We start from the raw sequence: 27,575 nt of genomic DNA on the forward strand, positions 1-27,575 counted from the left end.
GGAGGTGTCAGTAAGCACGGCGGGAAGATATGGTGTTAGAGGCTTCGATCAGCATCTTCATCGGGGATCCGGAGTTGGTAGGTGAGGAACATCAGGAGGCCATCGTGAAACTGAGGGGGCACAAAGGGGAGTGTCAGGGTAGATAAATACACCTCAGGAAGAGCGTGTTAATTCCTGTGAGATGCTCTACTCAGAGCTGGCGGCTGTAGTTCAGGAAAGGCACCTTGGACCCCAGAGAGCTGTCGGTTACAACCCTTGCTTCGGTGGGTGGTGGCAGGTGGAGAATCAGCAGGGTGCTGGGTGTCCGCCAGAAAGACTGAGTGTGGCGGGGCTGTCTTTTGTGGTTAGATAGCCCTGCTGGACTGCACCTTCAGTCCTGGGTGCTGTCCTGGTCTCCAGCTCAGGAAATGGGAACAGGAGGTGTGGAGAGGCAGGGCCAGGGAACCGGGCAGTGCCCTGAGGGGTCTGAGGCCTGCAGAGCTCCTCCGCACCGTGGTGAGCAGCGCGAGAAGTAGGGGTGCTTGCTGAAAGCAGGAGGAGGTTGGCTTAAAAGGGGAAGCTTTTCACTTTTGAGGCTTGTTGTCGTAGGAGATCACGGAGGCAAGCAGCGTCAGTAGGTTCAGGAAGAGGTTAGGGAAGTTACAGGTCCGTGACTGACCGAGAGGTGCAGCCCCAGGAGATGCGCGGCCGGGTGACACGCAGAGAAGTTGCCGGCTGGGGGTGTTCTTCAGTTCACATCAGCAGATCAAGCTTTAGCAGTTCCAGGCTTTTTTTTCTTTCTTCCCTACATTGGGAAAGCTAAATAAGTGTACACAAAATCAGCCTGTTCGGAGAGATAAGGCGTTGAATAGACCTACCCAGAAAATGAAGGTGCTCCACATTAAAGAGGCAGGTGCTTAATTCACAAATTAGAATATTGCTTTTTTTTTTCCTCGCAGAAACCGTAATGTGTCGTGATAGTTTATCAACGTGGAGCAGAGCTGCCACGGAAAAGTTTGGGTGTTTACAGCTTTCCTGTTTGGGCTGGCTATACTGCATGTTTTCTCCCAGCATATCTGAAGGCAGTAGCCTTCGAGCTGACATTGCGAGGGGGAGAATGAATGACTGGAGTCCTGTGTTCCTAGCAAGAACTGCTCTTCATCTATTCAAATATTTGCGTCCTTGCGGAAGCCGATGAGCTGTTGCAGACTGTTGCTCAGCTCTTCGCTTACCTGATAATTTGCATTTAAACCACTCCTCCTTTATTGACATACCCAAAGCCTTGAAAAGTGAAAAGTTGCATCAGAAGAAAGATGCGTGAGTTGTATGAGGATTTAAGGTACTTCGAGGACCTGACTTCAGTTTTCAGTTCTGAGGAAACAAAATGGAGAGTATTTTCTGAGGGGGGCAAGTAAAGAGTGGCAGTTAGTGGTTTTGTTGACTACAAGTAGGGATAACTTGCATTAGGGACACAGCACTGACTAAATTTTTCTTGAGACTTAGAAGGGAAAAGCAAGCAAAACCCCTGTCTGCCTGCCAAGTCCTCCGCTGCCCCAAAATTGGTGCTTTGCATTGCTGAGGCTGCTTTGGCTGGGGAGGGCATTGAGCTGATCTTCCGCACAGGGCTGTCCTGAGCCTCCAGTTGGCCTGGGGCTTGGAGAAGCGTTTCTGTGCCCGTCTGTCGCTGCTTCTGGTGGCATCTGAAGGTGACCGGTTCCTGCCCCCTTCATCACTGCCATTAGCGGTCACTTTGCAGCTGAGGAACTGGTTGCCTGATGCGACCGGTGCGTGTGGTTGTTCCTCCTGCCTTAATATATACACGGAAAAGCTATTTGGGTGTAGAGGTGTTGCCTTTCTAATACAAAATAATAATCTAGAAGAATTATTAAAAGTTTATTTTAAAAGTGAGTTATAGGCCTTCAGATACTTATTTTCTGCAATAAGGAGGTAAAAGCTGTTTGTACATTCTTGGAACAAGATTTGAGCAGAGCTTTGTTAGCATCTACAGCTCTGAGTGGGCTCCAGTATGTTGCAATTAAAACATGAAGGTGTAAGAATGAAATAAATATATTCATCCTAGGCTATAAAGGCAGCTGTAGCCAATCCTTTAGGTTTTAATTTGAAAAGTTAGTATGATTAAAAAATAATAATTTTAAAACACAATTTTATATTGTTATTAATTAGTGGTTTTTTTTTTTAACATCAGTTTACCCTAGCTGAAGCAGTCGTTCTGCTCCCCATACCTGGATGTGTTCAAGCCCAGGTTGGATGAGGCACTGGGCAACCTGCCCTGGTGGCAGCGGGGTTGGAAGGGGGCAATCGCTAAGGTCCCCTCCAACCTGAGCTGTGATTCAGGGGCCACCTTTTATGTTTGCTTTTTTAAGGTGTGCAGTTGTCCAGACTGGAGAGGGAAGCTCAGACACAGGTTTGAGCTGACAGCCGTTCTCGTCATCTTGCTGACCACAAAGTGTTTCTTGCAGGATGAGCGGTGGTGGTGGGCTGTAGTCGTGGTTTGAGATGCAGGCAGTCTAAACTGTTTGCTTTTTCAGGTATTAGCTTGATTTTAAGAATTATTTGATTAAGGTGTGCAGCATTCAGCATGTATACGTGTTCGTAATGATTACACATGTAGTGAGCTCTCCTGATTTTGTTCCTATTTTCTGCTAATTGGGGCATGATAATTATTTCCTTAACCTTTTACTGTTTAAGACTGAGCTCAGCTGAAGCCTAGCGTGATGTTTCAAGTTTAGATAAAAATGCAAATGTTCCCTGGTAATTTATTCCTGCATCTCTTTGAAACAAGGGCAGTTGAGCCAGCTGCATCGAATTTCTGAGGATTGTCTGATTTAGGCTGTGTTTGTGTGAGGGAGCTGAACTGTTCGCAGCAGGGTTCCTGCAGTTCACTTGGCTGTTTGCTGGTACACGTGGCTTTGTGCTGCGCTTCGGCAGGGCTGAGGAAAGGCACACTGGTACACGAGCCAGTTCTGCGCTTTAAATGATCCTGATAAAGGAGGTGTGTGTATAAAAATCATCCTGTAATGTGACCGCAGAGAACCGGAGGGGAAGATGATAACATTTCGCTAATGAGAATTCTCTTCTGTGCCTGGATTTATAACTCCTGTCGCTTTTAGCACAACGCATGTTTCTCGGTATCCATAGCTTATTCTTTTCTAACAATAAGCAATAGTAATTTATTGCTTAAACCACAGGAAAGTATTCAAACAGAAATACATTACAAGCTGCTCAGGTCGTTCTCATCAGCAGGCGAAAACAAAACAGGCTGCACTAGTCTGCAGGGCTTCTCCAACAGGTTGAACGTTTTGTGTCCTCCATTTAGATGAGTTGGCTACTGAAATATGTCCATGGACTGAGGTTTCTGTTTCTTAGGGCCTGTATGGGAAAGTCTGTTACACTGGTAACTAATAGAATAATTTCTTTACTCACGATGATGCTTTATAATGTCTTACGCTGCATTTTGTGCCATAGGCATTGGTTCAGTTGTGATTTGGAACAAAGGACTGCTGCAGACTGGGGCAATTCAAAAATAGCATGTAGGCATTCCTGGAAATTGTTTCATCCAGCTGCTGACAAGGCTTAATTTGGCTGGGTTTATGAGCTTAATGGGATTACAGCCAGGGATAATGCTTGTGGAGAAGGTACGTGCTTTCTGTTGAGTGGTACAAAAGATGAAAATTAACATTAAAATCATGTACAGATTGGGTAGGTAAAACAAATTTATTGCTTCATCAAACAAAAGAGTTCATTAGAACATACTATATCTGGCAAAGAAATCTTATGCTTAATTGTGAGACTAGCTATGCTGCGTGAAATGGAAGGCTTGACAAAACGACATTTTAAAATTAGGTATTTTTGCTTTTATGTAGTATAAAGAGATGAATTTAAATCCAAGACAAAAACCTGTAGCATAGTATTCAGAATAAATCTTGTTGAAAACCTTGTAAGTGTCATTTGTTCAATCTTACGACATCCTAAAGTTAGTACTGCAATTTTCTGGGTTCTTTCTGTTGTTCCAAAAAAATAAGTGAAGCTTGCTCTTACTTTTGCAGTTCTCCTACACAGCCACATCGATAAATTTGTATCTACAGACCCTAGCTGCAGCACCAAGCTGCCTGTCTTACAATTGAGTCGGATGAGATTAGAGATCGGAGATGTTAGAAATTGTACAGTTTTCTTAAAACTTACAGATATTAAACTTCATCTGGTTTGTCCAAAAAGCAGAACCGAGGTGGCTGATAGTTGCTGTAACTACAGGCTTTAAATTGATGCTGTAAGGATTTTCACCTGACAGTACTTCATTTAAGTCATTAAAGTGTTAATTTTAATGATTGTGCCAGTGCGGTGTGAAATTGTAATTCAAGATGTAAAATAAAAGCTCCTTTTTAGTATGTTACTAAACATTTATTGCTACATGCATTTGAATGATAAGCAAATAAAAACACAGCGATGGCTGCGGTTTATAACTGGTCATTAGAGTCCTCATCCATCAAAACACATAAGCCTGTGCATAATGGGACTATTTGCATAATTACAGTTATGAGCTTGATTTCTGAGCATGGAAGTAGTCCGCTAAGCATACGTGGAAACGTTTGACAATCACGCTCGACAGTTTAAATGGACTACGAATAGGAGCTGGAACGCTTTGAAATCTGCAGCTAACCCGTGACGTGTTTGGTGTTCTCTGGTAGAACTGGTCAGCAAGCAGCGGCAATTTTTCTCTGTTTGTCACTTGAAGCTATTTGACAGATTTCATCTTCTCCTGAAGAGCTCATTCTGTAGAAGCAGAGACTGCTGGTGCCTTGTGAATTCAAATCTCTTTTTTCCGCTTATCCTCAATCCACTTTTTTCTGTGAATGCTTCTGCAGGTTAAAAAAAAAAAAAAACTACTACATTTTTTAAACAAAAAGCAAACACTAAAATTGTATCAGTGCGGTAGAAACATACATTTTGCTTTTATTTGAGCAAACAGTGGGAAATGCTGGGTATTGACTCAGTTCTGGTTGATGGACTGAATTTGGGAACAGGATCGAGTATGGGCTATAAAAGCTTCACTTCATAATTTCTTTCTGTTTCAGCAGAATTTCTGTAATAACAAACACTCAGTGGAAAACAAATTTGTTCATTCACATTGCAGAAGAGGATATGAGCCGATTTGAAGATGAGTGTAGCGTGCACTGAAGTTTTCATAATGCAATAGTTTAATTAGAGTTTTATTTAGCTGCTACAACCTAGTGTTTTCCTTCAGGGTGTCTGCCAGTGCCAGGGCCGTGTGCTTTGCTTGCTTGCAGCCACTTGTGCCCATTTTGGAACGGCAGTGTAAGATTCATCAAGAATCTGATGATGCTTTATTACGAAAAGAAAAGAATTGCCTGAACTTGCCTTTTTGGGTGTGGTTTTGGCCACGGATATATTCCTCCTTCAGCCATCTAACCAAAATCATTTTAATCTGCATTTTTATTGAGAAATATGTAAATTAATAGCTGCTTCATACATTATTCAAGAAAAGATGTATTTTGTATCACTGATACTTCTTCTAATCTTAAGCTATGCAAATGATTTAATTAAAATAATTATGCTATATAATATACCTGAACTTTACGCTAAAATAGTACTTATTAATCGTTAATGGTACTTGTATTTTTAGCTGGAAGTATGATTAAAATATTTGATTGATGGTGGGTTTTAAAGTATTTTTTCCCCTTTTGCTTAACAGCTTGGACTGAGCTGGCCTTGTGTCTGTAATCAACCAATTGACCTAGCGCATTCAAGAGCAGTGTAATTTGATTTAAAATTACTAGTGTTATGGCAGAAAAGGGTAGTTATTTGGAAGACAGACAAGTAGTTTTGTATGTGTCTATCGGGCAATATTCCCCCAGTCTGGTCTTGTGGGCTCTTCCTCCTCCTGCGAGCAACTACTGCTGAGCAGAAGTTTTCTGTCTCTTGAATTCCTCCGGCCTTGGAGTTGTATGGCGTAATTACTTGTCACATCGCGGACTTCAGGCTGAAAAAGAATTGATAAAAGGGAGGAGTGTAAGGGCTCGTCTTCCTCCTGATTCAGAAGGATGGGGAGCACATGGGGCTCTCATCGACGGAAACTGCCAGGGCTCAGCATTCAACACACCACCGCCTCATGAGGAATGAATCATCCCCCCTTTTGTGGCAGCAAAATGTCTGTAATCAAACTGTTGGATATTATCAATAAAGTGCAAAGCAAAGCGAAATAAGCCTGGCAGTTGTGGTTTATGTCTGAATTACTGCGTTTCTTCCTAGTCTGGTGCTCAGTGCCGACGAGAGCTTGGGGGACCTCAGTAAAAGCTGTGTGCGTTTATAAGCTGTTACGGTTGAGGTTAAAACCAAAAATGACTTCTGCATGAGGATTTCTTACATAGAATATGTCTCATTTTAGCACCAAAGTGAGATATTTCAATCTGTTTGCAAATGAAAGAGAAAATAAAAACGTGGTCATTTAAATTGCTGTTTGTGTAGACGAAGTGAATTTTAGCTTTGGGGTCACCAGCAGTCCATTTACTACAGTCTAACCAGAAAGTTAGTGCCATTGTTGCATTAACAACAGAATCAGCTGAAATGACTGTGAACAGTTCAAACATTTAACATCTGTGTTGGTAGGACTTGGCTCTTAAGTATCCTTCTATCTTATACGGTGAAATGGAGAGGGTACCGCAAGCCCAAGGGCGAATTGAGGACCCGCCGTTTCATTAGTGGCTACAGAGAAGGGAAAGATGAGGGTTATGTGGTTTTGTTTGATTTGGACGTAGTGGAAGGAAGATTAAACCCAGACAACTACAGCATGGAGAATGAGGAGAAGGTGTTTGCCCAGCACTACAGAAGACAGGGAGAAGTGATGAGGGGAACGGAGCTTTGGTGTCGTGGCCCAGCGCGCTAAATGGTTTCCTAGCGCGTTGGGAAGAGCTCATCAGTCTCAAAGTTTGATATAAGCTATCAGTCTTCCCAACTCTTGTCTTGCCTCTTCCTTCTTTTCCGTTCAATCTTAAAAGTTTTATTTTCCTAGAGTTTGGAGGTTAGAAAACTCTTTCCCCAAACAGAATAGGCTAAGAGCAAGTTGTGGGGTTCAGCTGAAGGCAGAGGGGATGGTTCAGCCAAAGCAATTACACGCGTGTAATTCTCTTCTTGTACTCTTCCCATCAGATTTAAGGAGGCATGAATTTCAGTCTTGTTTTTTCTTTTTATTTTTTTTTTAGGGGGCAGCGCTTAAATACTTGCCAGCTATTGTCAATGATGTGAAATTAGTATTTGATCCAAAAGAACTTAGGTAAGTAGTTAATGAAATTGAGTGTACTGTGCACTGCATCTAGAATTCTATTTTAATAAGTATATATCTATAAATATATATTTATAATATATATTTTAAATGTATTACTTCATTAATGTAGTGGTGGCTGTGAGCATGAGGGCAATGAAATATGACCACCTGAGACGTTTTATCACTTCGGTTATCACCTTTTTTCTGCAAGTAGTTGCAGGACTATACATATATCCTGCTTATAAAGTAACGTGGGGCATTAGGGTTTGATAAATGTCTTGGTAAATTTTGCAGTCTTGACTAGTAAAACCACATAATGAGATAACAAGTATCAGTCAAGTAACGGATGCCAAAACACTCAAAGCTGTATACTTAATGCATCACTCTTTGAATTATGTGATGTAAATAATGACTCTACTTTTGTTCAGTGAGCCTTATCTGTGGATAGACATTTCAGTATCGTATAAACACAGGAGTGCTCTTAATAGTGAATAGAAAAGCATAATAGGAAGATGGTTTAGAACAACAGCAAAACAGAGAAACCAATCAAAACTATTTGTTTAGGACCACATTTAACTTAGAGGGGGAAAAAGAAGTTTCTCCCAGTGATATTACAAGGTGTCTAAATTGAAATAAAAATTAGCAATGTAGATTTTAACTGATTTGATTTGCACAATCAGTTCTAGAATATATATATTGTGTGTATATATATGCAAGCTGTATATTTTCTACGTTCTGCCAAAACGATGAAAAGGTAAAGTAGAAATAAACTCTATAACTATAAACATAGTCTAATGTTCCAAATGTCTGAGGAAGCTGGAGTCTAGCTTCTGCTTCCTGTGCTTTCAGCATATTTATGTGCACGCTTATGCTTTCTTTGGCCCTAGGGAAAATATCTAGTGTAGAGTTTCTGATCTGAATCATAATTTTGATACGTGGTGTTAAAACTATTGTCAAAAATCCACCAAACGAGAAATATTGGGATTCGGCCCTGTTTTACTCCTAATCAGTACAATTTTTCTGTCACTTATGGTATTGAAATTGAGTAATACTTAAAAACGTAGCCTTAATAGGAAAAAAACGAGGAAAAAATTTAGGAAACGATACAAAATTATCGTAGATTTCTTAAAAAAACAAAACAATCTGTTTAATGTGGGAACTCAGCTGATGAGTTTGATGGCCCTATATCATCCTAAAATACGTGTTTTTGTGTGGCTCTACTGTTGGTGAAAGCTTGTAACGTGAACTATCATTTTTTTCCACATTTTTAATTTTGTGGCTTATATGGTCCTGTATTGTGATAAAAGGGAGAGGGCAAAGGAAAATAAAAGAATTAAATAGTGAGGGGATATTACAAAAATGTGAACTGTCTTCTGTGTCTAGGAAAGAAAATTGAGTCTGCCTGTCCAAAAGTCTGTTGTTGCCTATGTGTTTTTGTGCTGTTGGATGTTTTTTTGTTTTTTTTTAGATATTTTGGGGAGAGTTTAATACGTTTTCACTTGTCCCTTTTTATGTAGCAAACTTTTTACTGAATTCATCCTAAACGTTCCTGTGAGCCGGCTGACGATTCAGAAGCTCTACTGCTTGATAGAAATAGTTCACAGTGACCTCTTCACGCAGCACGGTAAGCAGAGCCTTTGCAACTCTTAAGCTGTCACATTACTCATTGTCTCCAGACCTCTGCTGCTGTAAGGTTTGTCCTTGCTACCGAAAGCAGCAGAGGTTGTAACCAATTAGGGTTGTTCCATTAGCAGGACAAGGAGGTCTAAAATCAGCGAGGAAATGCGAATTGACACTTACTGCAGGTTAGAGATCATAAAGAAGTGAAAGGAAAAACGTGTAATTTTTCATTTAAGAGGGCGCTAAGTGTCTGGCGTTATTGGCATGTGTTACAACTTCAACGATGATAATTTTATCAAAAGCTGTGCATTCAGCTTTGTGCTCAGTGAAGTCTGGCAGAAAGAATGGCTTTTCTTGATGTCCATCCTTTCTGAAACATCTTTCTTTCCCATTATGCTCTACCCTAGCTGAAGTAAACCAGTGTATAAACCCTTCATCACAACGTATAAACCCTTCATCCGTGCTTCCTTATTCTCTTCTTTTACATTGTGGAAGATGACTTCAAGTGGTTGTCTTACAGATTGCTTCGTTTGAAGTGAAACCTTCTGTTCTTTTTTAGATGACTACAAGTTAAACTAACCTAGACTAAGTGTTTATGTGCTGTCAGAAGCAGCTAATGAGGGAGCAAATAGGTAATGGTTCAGCCATAAAGGAAATTTGAAAGGAAATACTTTTATGAAGGAAGTTGGGTTCTTCTGTGGAACAAAAATGCTGGTGACGTGACACAAAGTGCTGACATAACAATTTTTTCTGGTTCCAATTAAAAAAAATAAATACAGTCTTGGTGGATTGGCTCTGTACTGATAGATCTTAGATCAGCTAACGTCTGACCACATCTAGTAACTTTTATCTTCTTATGGTTAGTTTAAAAAAAAAATATCTATAAAGCCAACATAATCTGTGCTGCACATGCTCCTTAATTTCACAAAGCTTTGTGCTTTCACACCTGGTGCAGTTCAGCAGCACTGCTGGAAGTTAGAGTATTGCGTGGACCTGGTACTAACAACCAGGGAAACAAGTGCTACCTGTTGCTCTTTCTTGCCACTTGAAGTTTTCTTCAGCAGGGTTTTCCCTTGATGCTCAGGTGGGTGGTAGCACAGAAGTTGTGCATTTACTTCCTGCAGCTATGGATGGTGAGGAAGTAAGAATAAAGCTCTTTTAAAACAGACTCTACTAGCCACATCACCACACGCCGCATCAACAACTCCAAATGCAGTTCAGCTTGATCTTCACATTTGAGACCATTTGAGATTATTCAGCCCTTAGGAGCCACACCAAACGAGAGGCACAATTTTATCTAATTTGAATCGCAGGGCTGGGGCTTGGGTGAAGAGGTTCAAGTCTCCCTGAGGCTGCTGTAATGTTTGCTCTTCCTGATGTGTACATAATGTTACTCTAACGTGTGTGTCCTTTCTGTCCTTCTCAGCTCTTTGGAGTAAATTTGCTTTCTTCTAGCTGCTTTTAGAACGCAAGGTCTTCAGGGTAGAAGTCAGTGATGTAAGGTATTACGTCTGACTGTGCTGGAGAGGAGGAAATTGAAGTAACGTGGATAAGAGTGTCCTAAGTCTAACATGCAGCAGTTGAGGTGTGATGGGGATTCAAGGCATCTGTACCTCAAGTGCTGCCCAGGCTGGCGTGCGTGGTCAATCCGGGCTGCGTGGGGCACTTGCTTCACCCCAGCCGCTGCTCAGCTCTGCCGGGGCAGTGCCACGTGCAAGGGGATGAAGCCTGGCCCAGGAGGGCACGCGCAGTTCTGGCACGGCTGCGTGCGCTTGTACGGGGCCTGGGGTGTTCACTGTCAATAAACACAGCATTGCTGTCAAAGCTTCTTGTGCTGCTGGTAGGTCTGCGTTAAGCTTGTGCCTGGAGAATCAATTGTACCGGAAAGCTTTTGTAAACACTAAAAATTCACTTGAAAATAAATGAAATGACTAGCCACAGCCTTTGTTATATTTAGATCTTCCTTGCTCTGCTGGGTTGAGTTCGCGTTACTGAAGCAGATTTCTGCTGCCTTTCCTCCTTCGCATTTATTCAATAATTTTAAACTGATAGCCAATATTTTCATATAAGTACCTGCATGATCCTGTATCATATCACAGGAATGAGATTTGCTTTTCTAAAAGCAATATGCAGCACAAGATTGTGGAGTTGATGGAAAGCTGTAAAACGTACCGAAAAATCAACCAGCATTTCATCAACGTATGCGGAGAAAATGCACTAATTCTATGCCTTGAGAAGTCAGGGAAGATTTATTTGTGGTGTCTCAAGAAGAATAGAAATTCAAAATACATGAATTAGTGAGGCTTTGGAGGATTTGGGGATGAGGGGGGTGTGTGAATGATAAAGCATTCCGCTTGAGTGATGGATGCTTCGGTGGTCGCCATGAAATATGAAGGCTTTGGGATTTTCGATATGAATCTGCTTTGGTGTTCTGGTTTGTATGTCTTTAAAAATATTTTTGAATCCTTTTTTAAAACTTCACTTGCTTTCTGGTTATGTCGTGTGTCGTATTTGTTCCCTTCTGAAATTCAAGGTTACTTCTCTCCACTGCAGAGCTTGTACTTACTTTTATTAAGCTTTCTTCAGCCTTGGCAGGAAAGTCTTGTATGTTCCTTCCATTCCGTTGCTTTTGTCGTAACAGTGATTCATAATTGAGCCCTTATACCCAGGGGAGTGAGAAAAATCAGTGTGTGATTAGGCAGTCAAAGCCGTGTTAAGGGGAGAGAGAGACAGAGAGAGAGTGTGTGTGTGTCTATTTGTGTATGTGTATTTGATGAGAGAATAAGAGCCCGGTGACTTCAAGGAGCGTGTTTTTCCAAGCTCGTGGTTATTTACAGAGCCCCTCAGGTAGGAATCAGCCCTCTGTGTAGACGACACGTGTATCAGATCCTCATCCTTCTGATTTCTGTCCTTGAATATTTGAACACCACTAAGAGGAAAAGATTTTCCAGTGATTCCTAGCTGATGCAAGAACAGCTGGTTCTGCCCGTTTTCAGGGGGTATAGTTAGCAAGTTCCAAGTCTGTTTTCTAGATAGGATCTGCCTTTTTCCCCTCTCCATATTCTTACCAATAATCTAGTATGGCTTTAGTAAAATAAGTGTGAATTTCCACTGGAAGAGCATAAGTAGCATCTTGGCTTCTTTTTCCCCAAGCAAAATTTTAAATTTTTTAAAAATTAAATTTTAATTTCAATTTTTTTCGTATAGAGAATATGAATAAATAAAAAATTGCTTGCATAGGGGCTGGACGCTTCTTTGAAAACCCCAGCACTCATCTCAGCTAACGGGAATTCTTGCATGCAGTGAAGCATTTTAAGTTCTCACTGCTTAATGCTCTGATTCAGCGAGTCGTTTAATTTTCAGACTTGAACAGAGCTTCAAATGTAGTAGTTTAGAAATCTGCATACACCTTGTTCAAAGAGGACCTGGGTATATCAGTATGTCCTTATATAAGCCATACGTAATCTTATGTAGGTATCTGTATAAATGTAAGATATATGAATATACATTAATTGTATGTATATGTATGGCTGTATACAAGTAAATGCATAAATAAGATTTATTTCCGCTATCACAGTATTTTATGTAGACCTCTTATGATTTGCACAAAAAAACCCTTTTGCCCATGTAAAGCAGCAAACTTTTGATTGAAGCCAGCCCTCTTGTTTCTTCTTCCTCTCGTGTCCCTCTCCCCTCTACAAACACAACCACACCAACCCTGAAATGCAGGACATGTCTTGATTTTAGCACCTGAAACAGTTCTGTATGTGGTGCGTGTCTCCTGTAAGGCTCTGTCGAGGTGTGTTTGGGAATTCATAACTTGGAGTGCAGCAGCTTTATAATACCTAGGTGCGAGTTTTCAGTTCTAAATGTATAAATACTTGGTTTGTAGCCAAGTGAATTGTCTTATCTTTGGAAGCTTCAAAATCCCAGTTTTATATAAATAGTGATTTATCTGATTTGTTTTGTCCCGTAGAGATGTTTGCATTCTCTGTTGCTCAGTGTAACAAATGACTTGCAGCTAATTACCAAGTGAGCTGTGTGGCTGCTGTATCCTTAAATAGTTGGGAAAGAAAACAAGTGATTTCTCCATTAGGAAATCGTTGGTCTATTAAATATTAGGAGAGAGCATATAGCATTTATACAAATTCTTACTGCTTAATTATGGCTAAACTTACAGTCTTTATCTGCATGCTGTGTAGCAGAAGCACAGTTATTAAGCGCAGTTTTTTTGTTTGTCCACATCAACAAAATGAACCGTAAAAGAAAGAAATACGTTTATCAGTGCCTTTCCAAATGAATTGCTTAATATTGACCCAAATTTATTGCACGTGTTTAGCTTCAGCATAGATCCCGTGTCAGTGTTTCATCGAAGCTTTGCTTGGCTGCTCCTGAGTTGATAATGCTTCCTGAGCATCCTTTTATAAAGATTAATATTTTAGTCTCGCTGCACGTTGCTGTGACATTAATCATCGTGGGTTGGACTTGTGCAGCAGAGGATGAACAGCTGTCGAATTGCTGTTGTCTGTAAGCATTGTGCATCACGCCCGTGAGCTGGCTTCACAGCTGGCTTTTGGGCAGGAGCCTACAGACTCTGGGTTTGTCAAGGTCTCCCATTAATCAGTGCTCGGAGGTGTTTGTGACCAGCAGGTTGATGAAGGTCAACTTTCCCTGTTCTGTACTTGTAAATACTCAAGATGTAGTTGACCAACCCGCAGTTATTCAAAATAGTTTATGGCAAAGGATGTGCTTGTGCTCTACGTGGAGATAAGATTCTACTCTGATAGTACTAGATTTGTTGAAATATATGTATTTATATGCATATGTACATAAATAAAGATATTTGTGTGTTGGTTGGGTTCCCTCTTAGGATTTTATTGCCTTCTAGTGCTTGTGTGTTTTATTGGAGGTATCTGGAAAACCTCAGCGTTATTTATGGAATTGTTTGAGTAGCAGTTTCTGCTCCGGTTCCAGATGACACTGGGATGCGTTGGGTGATTCAGCATTAAAAGCATGGTGCGACAGGAAAGCAACGGGATAAAGGCGTTTGTTTTTGAACTGAGAAGGATCTGGCTTTTTTATTGAATAACGAAGTAGCCAGGACACCTTGGCACTTGGTTTTATCCTCCCGTAGCCTACTTTCTGCAGCAGCCACACAGCAAGGAGCGGATGTTTACCAGCCGGTGCTTGGGAAGGTGGAGAGCCGGGCAGGTGGCACCCGAGGAGTGCTGTCGGGTCTTCCCAGGAGAACCTGGTCCTTTGTACAGGCTGTGTGATCCCAGAGTATGACAAATCAGTTAGTGTTTCCTTTCTCAGAAATTCAACGTGAATACCTGCGCTATTGACCAACGTGCGCTCCCGCTGATCCAACCCTGAGGGGGCAGAGCTGCAGTTTTTGCCTTCTGCATGCTTGCAGATATTCAGTTGATCTCTGACCAGTCGCTAGTAGTGGGGCTTACCAGCAATGGGAAACGTTTTCAAACATCTCGTTATGGTCCTTTGTAAGTTATTAAAGATTGATTCACCTTGCGGGCTTCACAAAGACCATTAGCATGTCTTTGCTGGAGTGCTTTAGCGCCTGGCTGGCACAGCTCTTTCTCTGTCCCCTCTGTTTGGTGAAAGAAGCGTACTGCAGCACCATGTTGTGTTGTTTTTCCCTTAATCTGTCCATTTTTCTCTCTGAGTTAGTCAAAACCTGGGCTAACAACGTACACTGAGGTCTCACAAATGCTTTGTGATTGCAGCAGCCTTGTGCCTCTGCATCTCTGGGGCAGACAGACCGAACGGGACGTTCATCAGGTCACAATTTATATTGCGTGAGTAGTTAGTGGTGACCTGCACTCATCTGGTGGCTCACGGCATGTAAGAATGCCCCAAGCAGCTGAACGAGGAGGGGAACAGACCTGGGGGTAGGACTCAGTGGTCAAGGGCTGCAGCAGCATCGCTCAGAGGCAGGAGCTGAAAATGAGTGAAGAACGGTGGTGGTGCCAACTCACTGACGGTGTCAGGGTCAGAAAAGCCTTCCCGTAATGCTGGGTCGTCCTTCGTATTCAGCGTCCCTTTCTGTCTGAGGGGCTGCTTTGGAGCTAAGGTTATGCATTTGAAATACGCGGCAGCTAACGACTGATGTAAACGTACATATTCCATTGCCTGCCATAGCAGGGAAGTGTTGAGGCTTCACGTTCGTATAAATAGCTGCAGATTGTTAATGAACATCCCTGTGAATAAGCCCTTTCAGTGCCATTTGTTCTGGTTTTATGCCTGTAGTCACTGGGGTATGGTAAAATCCCAAAGAGTTTGTGTGAATTGAAGTGCTGCTTGTGTCAGCGCTGCTGAGCCAGGTCTGCCACAGAGATCCCCATCTCCTTTCACTTCTAATACCTCTACGGATTTACAGATAGCGTAGTGGTAAACAAATAACGGGGACTTATGGTGATGTTTCTCTGTTATTACATTTTGTTCCCTTGCAGTCCAGTTTGCTGCTGCTTACTGGGTAAGCCTTAATGGAAAAGGGTGCGAGGAGATGTGAAGCTACGGCTGGATGTATTTCTCCATGCAAATACTATGCAGGGACTGGTGCCTGCTTCTCGATGGGGAAAAAAATTGACCTAATGCACCACGAGGCTGCTCCTTTTTGAGCTACGACGCTGTGGGTTAAATGACAGAAGTAATTAAACAAACTCCTACATGGAGGAGATGCTTCCAAGTGCTCTCTTTGAGTGAGAGCCCACTTGTGCATCGCTGGTGAACATCCACTCGCAGCAGTCTCTTGGGACTGAAGGATATTGCTCTCGAGCTGCTGGGGCCGGGTGTGCTCGGGCTCCGTTTGGTCCCGGCCTGCAGCCGCGAGCGTACGGGGCAGGGTGAGGGCGCTGCTGCTTCGGCCCCGCACCGGCACCTCGTGAGGTGAAGTGCTCTCTGCTGCGTTGCGGCCTGGTTTTTCTCAAGTTCTTTTAACGTCAGTGACTTTTATTTTTCCCCACTGTGCGGTTTGTGGGAGCAGAATGGCAGCCTTTCCCCCGGACGTCTCGCTGTAGGCCGGCCCCCATTGTGGCTTTGGGACTTGGTATGGGCAGAGGCCTGCGGTCACCGCTGACCTGGGAGCCCTGAAACCGCTTCGGGGACCCGTGCGGGTCCTTGCAGGGTGACCGTGTGTTACTGAGCCGAGGCTCCTGGCAGGCTTTGTGCAGGGACTGCTTTCCTGGGGAGTCCTCTGAGGGCAAAGCTGCCAGCCAGGTTAAAGGACGTGAAACCGAGCAGCGCTCAGACCTTGTGTGCGCGAGATAGGTGGGCGGGTTGGAGGAAAGGGGTTTGGGAACTGATGTCTGTAGGGTAAAGGATCTGAAATAGCCTCACGTTTTTTGCCTGTTCCTGTTCTGTTCTCTAGGGAAGGGGCATAAAATGTATTCACCCTTCCTTCACCCCCAAAATGTAGGTTGGTGGTAGGCAGGCTGCATACGCAGTGTAATTTAATCTCATAATTTCTCTTGGAGTAAGTCGGGGTCTGATAAACAGGAGTGACCAGTTCCCCTCCTTTGGGCACGGATTTATTTGGGGTGGGCATGGAGAGAGGCTGAGGGGTTTTACCTTCGCTCCTCCCCGCTATGGGGACGCTGCCGGCCTCGTGGCAGGGTTGCAGCTGGTGCCACCGCGATGCCACAGGCGGGTGCCTGGCTGGGAGCTCTCTCCTTAGGGCAGAAGGGGTCCAGGGGCAGTGAGTGCTAGGTCCCCGTCTTCTGTCTGTGCACGGTGATTTGCAGGTTGTACACTCGTTACGTTGATTAGATCGGTGCCACCGTGGTCCCTGCTCTAGTTATCAGTCCTCACTTTGCTTCCTGTAGGTTCTTGATGGGAGCTAAAGTACTGAGCTTAATTATTTCGCTCCGTGTACCTCTTATTTATCTTCCCCTTATCTCTGCTTCCTGAATCACTTCCCTTGTCCGGGACTAGCAGAAAGTGTATCTGCAATGCCAGCGTGAGGTATTTTAACAGCATTTCTGCACAAAATTGGCTCGTCAGAGTGAGGTGATGGACCAGCTCCTAACATAAGAGAGACTCAAGTGCCCAAGTAGTGTCTTGGATGCTGATCCCTTACCTCAGGGAACCCGGGTGGTGCTCCCATGCAAGGGAAGCTGTGCCCGTCCTAGCCTGATCTCCATTTCCTTATAACTTACTGTTTTTCACCTTCATGTGGTTCGGACTGAAATGCAGGTGACTGGGAATCTGGAAGTTCTCTTTTTTTCCTAAGCTTTTTGTCTTATGTAAGCACCGGAGCAGCTCGGCTCTGTCGGCGATGCTGGGAAGCTCCTTAACGCTCTCCGTGTAACCTTGTGTCTTGTGTGTAGACTGCAGGGAAATCTTGCTGCCAACCATGACGGATCAGCTCAAGTATCACTTGGAAAGACAAGAAGATCTGGAGGCTTGTTGCCAGCTGCTGAGTAACATCCTGGAAGTGCTTTACAAGAAAGATGTGGTTAGTATCTCGCGCTTCTGTGGTGATTAGCATTTAAAAGGGATGCATCTTGGTAGAACAGATTCAGCAGGTAACTCCTGATCACTTTGATTCTTTTTTCTCCTTACCAGTCTTTTTTAAGACTTAATTTTTAGGTAAGCAATGACAAGGATGTGTTGTCTGATGTCTTGGGATGTTTCTTACTGTTTCTGCGGCAGCTCCAATACAGCACTGTTACAGAATCCTATTTCTTTTCCAGATAATGGTAATACAGTGAGTAGGATACATATACTTAGGAGATAAACCTCTCTTACACAGTGTCTAGCCTCTGTCTGGTGGAAAATATTTGATTCCACGCTCCATTCCTACCCACCCCCAGCAGTTTGGGAAATACACATTTGAGTTGTGTTGATACTGGCCCATGAGGCCAGATATATGAACATCTGCTTGTGTTAACACAGCAGACTTGTTTAACTGCTTGAAATGCTGTTTGAAGTTACACGGTTGGGTTCTCCACCCTGCAAGAAACAACCTGGATTAGTAGCTGGCTGCTTTTACATGAATATCGCAACTATTGCAGGTGTCTTGTCTGTCCAGAATATAAGTGTTAGACACTTGCACCTGCGAACCTGTGCAGTGCCCTGGGCTGACGTGCGGATGTGCAGCTTGTGTAATCGTCCTCCTTTCGTCTTCTGGCTTCACACGGATATGCAAATATTGCTGCTTTGCTGGAGAGCTGTAATTACCTGACGCTCTCTTAAAGGAGCTTGGGCTGCCGCCTGAACCTTCAGTCCCATGTAGAAGCATGCACTTACCCAGTTGGAGAGGGCCTCTGGGGTCACCTGGTCACATAACATCTAACATCCTATTTGACTATTTTGGAGGATTCCTGATTTTATTTTGTTTTATTTATGTGATTTCTGATTTTATTTTTTTTATTTATACGATTTTTGATTTTACTTTGTTTTATTTTTATCCTTCGGAAGGAGTTCTCTGCCACGACTTCAGAGAGTGGGTTACTCTAAAAAAGGGATTTGTTTTTGACAGCTTGGCCGCTTCTTTCAGCCCTTGTTGGCTGCGTTTCTTCCCATGGTGGCAGTCGAATCGCGGCTCTCCCCACTCCCGAGCTGAGCCCGGCTGGAAGGGGGCCGCGGGAGTGGCAGGAGCGGACCCGAGCGCTGCCCTGCGCTGCTCACAAGTGCCCGGTGTGCGGAGAGGACAACCTTAGAGAAGATGCTTAGAGAGTAGGGAGAGCTGAAGGGTGAAGAGGAGCAGGGTACCGAGGTGCCTTTTGCCCTGAAGATGCTCCTTGTACCGGAGTTGTAGGCTTTATCCCAAAGACAGGTCTGTCAGCAGCGGGAAGAAAAACCCGTATTGAAGCAGTAGCTGTGTATATATGCACAGAGGATGGATCACTCTTCAAATATGCAAAATACCTTCTCCATATATGCGTGTCTGCCTTTGGTAATTAAGCATAATGAGATGGTAAGCTGGGGGTTATTATGTGGATCCAAGGGCAAGGAAGAGAATGGTTCATCAGAATGTTTGTGCTGCAGCCAAGAAGCACCGCGAAGATGCTGCTTTATTTAGATAATTATCTGGGAAAGGGCTTCCAAGTGTTGGCTGTAGAATTGTTTCACCTTCCCCTTTTGAAGTCTGCTCCTTCAGACTAAGGAAAACTAACAAACAAATATTTTTATAGATTATAGGTTGGGAATGATGTTCATCTATTGTGGGTTTTAACTCCTTGTCGTGTTTTTTGGCTTCAGTTCCTGTGTGCACCATTCTGCACGAGGTTTCTGAACTACTTCTTAAAGGCCAGTTGTGCCAAACCCCTTATTTTCAACTCTTCTAAAAATAACGGCACATTACATACAAGGCAGAAAAAATAACTGGGCATAATTGACTGAAATCGAAGTTCCTTACCTAAACTTTTGCTGTGCTTTCCTTAGTTTCTTTTAATTGAGCTTTTGTAGAATCAACCCCCAGAACTTGCTAATGACCATGGACTTGTGATGTTGGAAAAATGACTTAGGAAAATAAAATTAAGTAACTAAATGTCATGGTTATTGCTGCTAGTTCCAGGGACTTGCTTTTAATTTAGATAACTGTAACAGTAAAAATAAATTTATTAGGAACATGTATTAATAAGACGTTGCACGGTCTTTTTTAAATTAGAGGCTAATTTTCTGCCTTTGATCAGTAGCAGTAAGTGCTGCTTTATTTAACTTTCACAAGAAAGGTGGTTTTAAAGGCAAACATAAATATTTGAATTGTATTGGTGTCTCTTGTATCTAGTTACCATTAATTTATTCTTTTTCCTTAGGGGCCAACACAGCGCCATGTCCAGATAATCATGGAGAAGCTATTGAGGACAGTAAATAGAACAGTCATTTCCATGGGACGTGATTCGGAGCTCATTGTAAGTGTCTATTGATGTAAACTTCAATACCTTTGTCGCATCGTTTTGAACCAGGCTGTAATAGGATTTAACTCCCAAGTGATCCAAAGCAATCAAATCCTTCTGTAACTGGCTGTGTGCGCTCAGTAGGCTGTAGAGCATCGGCTTGTCGTTTTTCTGTGGCTTATGTAGGTGGTGGTGGGGGCACTGGTCAAATCGGACCAGGGTTTTCATCTTTCTGAGCAGTTGTTATTGTGCTATGTGATTCTGGTTTGATTCAGTTCAACACACTGATTTTTGCTGTCGTTAAGCCCACCTGAAGTCACATTTTTCCTTAAAGTGTTTATCTGCTAGTCAAATGGGGGAGTCCATTAGCACTTTTTTCTTTTTGGTCTCCCCTTTCTTTTCCTATTTTATTTCCGTGTAACTGCACACAGTGACATTTTACTTCTTATTACAAAGAGTTCTTCCTCTTCACATCTTACCTGCTGCCGTCCCGTTTACTTGGCACAGTGATGGTCGTGTCTGCAAGCATACTACAGTGTTAGTTCTGTCTTTCATGCTTCATCCACTAGCTTTTATTTCCTGTCTTAGCTTTCATCACATTGATTTGCAATCATAGTTTTTGTCATAAAAAGTGATAATGGACCACCAGATCCTTCGTTGGAGCAAAACCCAGTTACGAGTGGCTCTCATTCTTGCAGAACATAATAAGGTTGGATTCTAATAACAGTGAAAAAAGTAAGATTTATATGTTGTAACGTTGTGTATTACCACAGAAATTACTAATAATATGCAGAATAGATTATATTTAAATATCCATCTGTACTAGGGCACAAAACTTTCTTCTTTGTCCCCTAGCTGTGAAGTAGGTTTAAGTCTTCTAAGACATATGCATGGGAAATTTCTTCGGTGCAGTTTGACTGTGAATTAATTATTCTTTTGATGAACGTTGTTTAGATACTGTATTAAAATGTTAATTATTCCTTTTGATCTTAACAAACTAGATTTGAAAATTTCTCCTGTATGTATTTCAACTCAGTACGGTTGTGCTAGAAGTACCCGTGGTGGTCGTGAGTACAGCTTGAAATCACTCGATCCGCGCACACTGTGATTAGGAAATGCCTATTAATGGGGCCAGGTACTTTCAAGGAGTACTTACTGTTGGCTTAAAATTCAGGCCGTTGCTGAAGGAATCCTCCTGTGATCAAACCGGTAGCAATTCATCTCTGTGGTGTCAACAAAGTCAGCAGATTAGAATGCAGCCACTAATTAGCAGGCACAACCTGACCCCTCTTGGATCAGCATCAGGCTGAAATTATGCATTAACTTTTCCTTTCTCGCCGCTGGAACAGTTTTACCTGGAATTTGTGTTAGAGAATTAATCATCCGGGATGAGGAGAAGGAAGGAGGTTTAAAAATGAATGATCTCGGAGAGGCGTAGTTGAACTAATAACTTTTTCGGAAGTAGCCAACTACGGGGCACGTGCAATTTGCTCCTTGTGTAAGCAGAGCTGTGCCGGTGTGCTGCAGTGGGCACGTCTTCACCTTGTTCCCGTTCCTATTTCAGTCTCTGTCGTGTTCTCCGTCCCCGCGTCAGAGCTGGAGGTGCTCCTGACTTCAGCTGGGTTGTGCTGGCTATGCGAGAAGGCACTGGGGCTGCCGGGGAGCGGTGCCGTGGGGCCGAGCTCTGCAGCATCGCGTCGGGGCTTCTGCCGTGTGGGCAGGGGTCTTCCGCGTGCCCTCGGGTCGCTGGGTGCCTTAGTGTAACGGGAGCACGGGGCACCGAATTTGCTGTTACAGGAGAACGTATAATTAGAGCCTACTAAAGATACCATAAATAATTCAGTAGCCTGCTCTCTGTTATAACATCTGGACGGGGTTTTGTACGCGTGATGCTGATATAAGCGTTACCGGGTCAGCTTCCTTTGGAAAAATGTTGCTGAAAGATGGGTGTGCTGGATTAGTACCTGCTTGCAGAAGATGCTGACCTTTGGTGCAAGGTGGTGCACAGCCCCGGGGCGCTGAGCCAGCACCCATGCAGAAATCCAATGGAATTTGCCTGTTTTGCGTAGAATTTACTGGTATTCCACCTTGGTCCAGGGAATGAGAAGGGATTTTTGGTAACTTGTACTGTATCTCAATCCGAACGTGGGAGACGGGGCATAAACCTTTCAAAGGTTTTCAGTCTTCGGTGAAAGCAGTGGCTTTATATAAGTGGAAGTTAGCATTTGTTCCCCACTTACCATATTAAGTGAGTTTTGAAGATTTAAAAAAAAAAATAAAAAAATTTCACCATGTAACTACTTGTTTTTTCTGGCTAGATTTTTCTGGAAGTCTCACTTTGCTGATATTCCTTGGTCTGTTTGCTAAGTGAAGCAGAGGTGCTGTGCAGGTTATTCTCAGGGAAGGTGAGATTTAGATACTTTTTTTTTTGTGAATTCACCTGCAGCCAGATCACAAAAGCTTCCCTTCTGGAAGATACATTGTCTGAAAAAAGTAAATTGAGCAGACTTCCTTGACTCTTTCTCTAAGTATAACTTAAATAATCTCTTCCCTTGCCCAGCACCACTTGAAGAACGCTGTGATCCCGACGCATCAGCGTCTTGCAGCCCCCGGTAAATCCGAGCTGACCAGGCACGATGCGCGGTCCGCAGTGAATCACAGCTACTCCCAGCTGCCTTGTGGTCAGCAGCTCGGTTTGCTCCTCGTTTGCAAGGCCAAAAAAACCAAGCTGGTTGCTGAACTCCTGAATTTCAGGAAGGCCATCCGGCCGGGGCTGTCGGAGCCCTGGGTGGTCAGTTTTGGAAGGATGCTTCAGACGGCACAAATATGAATCTATTAAATAGACAATCTCGATTCCTCTGTATTGTGGAGCAAATCACATTCCTTATTGCCAGAGAGAAAATAGAGCTGGGATTTAGGAGCAGAGGGGTAGGAAGTGGTCCTGCTCCTGCCAGCCTCTGTCCCTGGGAGCAGGGGCTCTGAAAAGCACTTCGTGGTCTGTGGGGAAAAGGCAGCTGAAAACCACTGTGATACCGTCAGAAGAAAGGCTGCTGTGAATTCTCTTGGCATGTGTGACCAGGGAGCAGTGGGTAGTAGAGGACTTTGTGGCTTACCGATGCGTGGAATATTTCCCACATTGCCTTTTTTTTTTTCCATGAGACATTTTGGGAAAGAATGCAGTGAGACCAAAATTGAGGAGATGGAGAAATTATCAGAAAGTCGAGAAAGTGATTTGTGATGTGAGAGCCTTCAGCCACCTGAAGTTAACAGAGCATTTAGGGGTGCTCCTCGGGTGCAGTGGAAGAGAATCTCTGTAGGGTGGAAATGACGCCTGTCGGAGGAAGGAAGAGGAGCTGGTGACAGCGCAGGAGAGACAGAAGTGTGGAGCAGAGCGGAGCACGGCACTGATGTGGGAAGTAAAGGCTGGAATAACAGGTGAAAGTGGTGGATTCTCTCTTGGCATTTCCAAAGCAGCATGCCTTCCCAGGAGGAGTTTGTAAGTGAAACTTGAGTTATTGAGGGTCATGAGAGAGAGTTCTGGAGCTTACCTTGCTGATGAGCTGAGGTTAGATGATGTAAATTGTCCTTGTAACCCTGAACTCCGCAGGTTACAGTGGATGGCAGTGCCAAACCATAGGCAGAAAGCTTCATTTTCTTCACTGGGTATCTAAAGATGCAACTGCATAAAAACAAAACCTAATTTCTACAGGTTTTCCTTTCAGTGAAAACATTTGAAGTTGTGTTGGAAACTGATTTCACAGAAGCTGAAGTGGTGTTTGAGTTCGGTCACGATCTCGTTCCGGCGCTGACACCAAGCTTCTCCCGTGTCTTAACCCGAATTCCTGTCACCGATGCAGCGAGCGGGTGTGAAGTGTTCCACACCAATGTTTCCCCGAACAAACCGCATCCACCCCAAGCTGCGAGCGAACTGCCAGCGCTGCAGTCGCTTCACTAAGCCCCAGCTGCGTTTTACGGGTGCTGAGGTAACGCTAGCAGTTGGTGCGTGCGCTCCGTTTCCTCCTGCTACAACAGAATGGCGCAGTTAGATTTTTAGCGGCAATTCAGCTAACAGATTCCAGGAGCAGTGCACGACGTGCGCTGCTGTACGGGTGCCGAAGAACCGGGATGATCTAACAGGGGGCTCGATTTGAAAGGGTTCATCACAATGAATCCATTTGATTTTGAAAAAGCGATTAGCCGTTAAAACCTTGAGCGAAATTAACGGCATAGACACTTCTGCACCTGAAGTAAGAAAAAGCAAACACTTTGTACTGATGGTAGGATTTTCCAGTTTTAATCATGATTTTTTTCATGTTATCCTGATTTTTAAGCTATTTTTACAGTGATTTTTTTTCCTTTTAAGAAAACAAGTGGTGCTTACATGAATGGTGTTTCCTGACAGTTCTAAAACAAAGAATGGAGCTGCTGCTTAATGGAAGTTAGAGGGACTTGGAAACTAACAAGGAGTATAAAATCACTGCGGTATCTATTGGCTAAAAATAATTTTCAGCAAGGTGTGGGAGAAGTGCCTATAGCAAATCAGTGTATTAAAGTGCGTGATGCTCTCAGGGAACTCGGCAAAGCTATGCTGTGTGCCGCGCTGGAAGTGAAGATGCATTTTCTCTGTTGTAACCTCATACCTGCAGTTTGTAAGATCACCTACGTTAGGGTGAAAATAGCTTCATGTCAGTCACACTTCAGTAAAAGCTCTAATGAATCAGGTTTGTCTCTCGGTACCTAGCCTGAGTGATTCTAAATGCAATACAATATGATACATTTTACACACTTGCAAAAACATTTTATTACAAATTACATTGTATGGTACGATATAACACGATATGTAGTTGTAAGCAAGACTATGTATGTTAGCTTTTCCATTTTAAAAAAATGTAAAAAATTAAAAATCTGCAACTTCTTAAGAAAATAGCCTGGACATGTACAGAACACGCCGTGAGAACTTTCACTTTTAGCTCTTATATGTTTCACCAGTGACTTCTCCTCTGACATTTTAACTGATTACAGAATACTGGCCTCTGCATGAGTCAGGAACCGCACAGAAATAGTTGAGTTTGGTGTCAGAGTCCCTGCACACAACAACGTTTAGAATAGATTTATGGGAAAAGCTACCGATTAGGTGATGCTAACGATTTGTAATTGATAGCCATTGAGAGATGCTTGATTTAATTACTTAAACTAAATGGCATGGTAGCATGTACGAGTTTATAAAGTATTACTGCTATTTTGAAATACTGAATATTGATGTATTTTTTTGTTATGTCCATATTTGATATTTCTTTTTAGGAAAAAAAAATAGATTTTCTTGTTTGGAAATATTTGGGTTTCTAGAATGCCTAAGGTGGGCTGCCCTGTAAACAGCTCTATATATTTAATTAAAAACACTATAAAATACATGAAACACATTTTTTTCCAGATGAAACAATTGCACTTCCTTCCTGGTACACAGGACCAATTACCTTTTCTTAATCCTTCAGCTTTCACAGAAGTATTTTGGGGCAGTATGTATGTACAAGAACTCGGAGCCCTCCTGAAGTCACTACAAAGGTGACTTTTTCATTAAAGCATGCTGGAAGCAATTTTGAGGTGGACATAAACACCTGCATTTCTGTTCCCTTTTTAACCTCCTTTTCTTATTTTTCCCCAAACCAAATAGCATGTGATTTTCCCCAAATTTCTTGTAGTAACGGGCTTTATGTCGAGCTAAGAAACGGTGTAAGTGAAAGCATTTCCAGTTTGTTACTAGGTGCAAGCTCCTCTGCTAATGATTACTTTTCTTCCACCCAAAGACCAAAGAATTTGTATCTTAATGATGCTGCAGGGTGTGCAATTTCAAAACCAACTTACAGTAACCCAGTTTGTCACATAACGCTGTATGACTCAAATGATCTTAACCCGTTAAAAACACCAACAGCATTCCCAGTCCCGTGCCACATCCAGCAGGAGATTTTTTTTCCACAAATGGTCATTTTTGTTAGGACTTTAATGACAGTAACAAATACTTAAGGGAAAGGGTTCCAGTGTTCCAGTTTATAATTCCGAGCAAAATTTTAAGTGTCAAAAAAAAAAAAAAGAAATTTGATTCACATTTGTTCCCTAAGTGCATTGGTTATTAAGTACAATTAGTAGATGTAGGTATAAACTCTAATGTGTTGGTTGGGAAACCCATCTGAGAAGCTTGGTAAATAAATAAATAAATAAATAGCTTTTAAAATTGCTGCTTCTTCCAAGCAGGTTTCAAAGCATACTGCATACTATAAAATTTATGGTGCCTTTTGCAGTAACGTAGAGGTTTTCCAAAGATTGCATTAGAAAAAGACACTACATTATGGCAAACGCCAGCAATTGGTAGAGCTTTTCATTGTTCTTTTGTGTTTTTTTTCCTTTTTTTTTTTTTTCCTGTGCCAGAATGTGTCATTTAGATCTTTTGGGTACCAAAAAATTAGAAGTGAGATCTAGGACAGTTTGTCCTGTGGCCTTGACCCTGTCAGCTTGGTGTGGTTAAAGGCTTGTCCTGAATTTGGGAGATTTCTAGCCGCTCGCCTGCTGGAGGAGAGCAGCAGACTTCTTCTGGTGAGGAGGACACAGCTAAATTAGAAATGACGGTGCGTTGTCAAAATGTGATAGCTTGGTTGAAGTCTACAACACATGAAGGCAAATATACACATAGTCACGTCTCAGAGAGTATTCATGGTCTCGGACCACATGAAAAATTGTGCTTTGTCCAGGATATATGTGCTGAAAACTGCACTCCCCGATCAACATGGATTTGTAAAACTGAAGACCATTGCAAACATAAGGCTTGCTCGCTTTTTTTCCCCTCGTTGTTTAAAAGACGACAAACCAAACCCCCGGAAGGCTCTAAAACAATAGTGATATTGCGCTGCGTACAGGATGACAGCCTACGATTGAACAGGTTAGAATGCGATGCTCTCAGATCTAAGGGGGGGGGGGAATAGTTTTACTTTCCATTTTGTACAAATTTCAATTCAGGTTTTACATCCCACATTGGTGAACCGCAAATAAAAGTTGGCAAGGCGTCAGGTAACGCCTTGCTCCCGAACACGAGTTCCTAGGTACAAAGGCCTTTTTGGTACATACGGTGAGAGCTGAACGCTGCCGGCGGCGGCAGAACAGCATCGGCCGGCAGCACGGATCAAGCTGCGGAGATCCCGTTGTAGGTGATTGACACAACTCCACATCTTCCTCAGAGAAGGCCTTGAACTCCACATGTAATGGACTTGGTTAAAGGAACCAGAGTTTCCATCTTCCATGCTTTTTTGATTCAGTTTTGGATTTTTGCTTGGGAGTTGAGGAGTAGCTCTCCTGAGAATAAGGCAAAGGTGCAACCTGAGTTTCCTCAATAGGATGAAGTTTTCTCAAAACTGGCTGTAGTTTATCTTCTTGCTGCTTAAAATCCAATTCCACGCTAGAATTGGGAAGAAAAAAGCAATTAGCTGTTATAGGATAATCTAGACACTACACCCATCCTGCGCGCTCTGCTGCTCTGTAGATGCAGAGAACTTTTTCTTTTGAAAAAATCTGATGAGTTGGCTATAGGTGAGAAGGCTGACCTGGCAACTTACTTACCTTAGCTGTTTCTTGCAAGTTTTACCATTAGATTAATTTCACCAAATTACCATCATATGTACGTACTCATCTCTGAAAAATAAATACATTAAAAACCTATTTCTCCTTTACATTGCAAACCTTCTGCATATACATGTAGCCCTGTAACAAGGAGAGTAAAATACAGCCTACTAAGCCTCTGCTGTGAATGAGTGCTGAGACAAAAGCAGCTG

The 27,575-nt window shown here is 42.8% G+C and overlaps 2 protein-coding genes across 8 annotated transcripts in view; one reads left to right on the forward strand and one right to left on the reverse strand.

The window, feature by feature from the left end:
• Window positions 1-27,575, forward strand: part of DOCK1 (dedicator of cytokinesis 1) — a 281,002-nt gene that overhangs the window by 64,623 nt on the left and 188,804 nt on the right. For all 4 annotated transcript variants that reach the window (XM_083844832.1, XM_083844833.1, XM_083844830.1 and 1 more), the window contains exons 24-27: window positions 7,218-7,288; window positions 8,797-8,903; window positions 17,245-17,372; window positions 19,678-19,773. In XM_083844832.1, the coding sequence (XP_083700958.1) occupies window positions 7,218-7,288; window positions 8,797-8,903; window positions 17,245-17,372; window positions 19,678-19,773 (402 nt within the window). The remainder of the gene's footprint in view (window positions 1-7,217; window positions 7,289-8,796; window positions 8,904-17,244; window positions 17,373-19,677; window positions 19,774-27,575) is intronic.
• The window catches only part of INSYN2A (inhibitory synaptic factor 2A), a 45,527-nt gene continuing 41,988 nt past the window's right edge, over window positions 24,037-27,575 (reverse strand). For all 4 annotated transcript variants that reach the window (XM_083844836.1, XM_083844835.1, XM_083844834.1 and 1 more), the window contains one exon: window positions 24,037-27,202. In XM_083844836.1, coding sequence (XP_083700962.1) covers window positions 27,019-27,202 — 184 coding nt within the window. In that variant the 3' untranslated portion in view covers window positions 24,037-27,018. The remainder of the gene's footprint in view (window positions 27,203-27,575) is intronic.

This window comes from Anser anser (assembly GCF_964211835.1).
Source record: "Anser anser genome assembly, chromosome: 7".
Lineage (NCBI taxonomy): Eukaryota > Metazoa > Chordata > Aves > Anseriformes > Anatidae > Anser > Anser anser.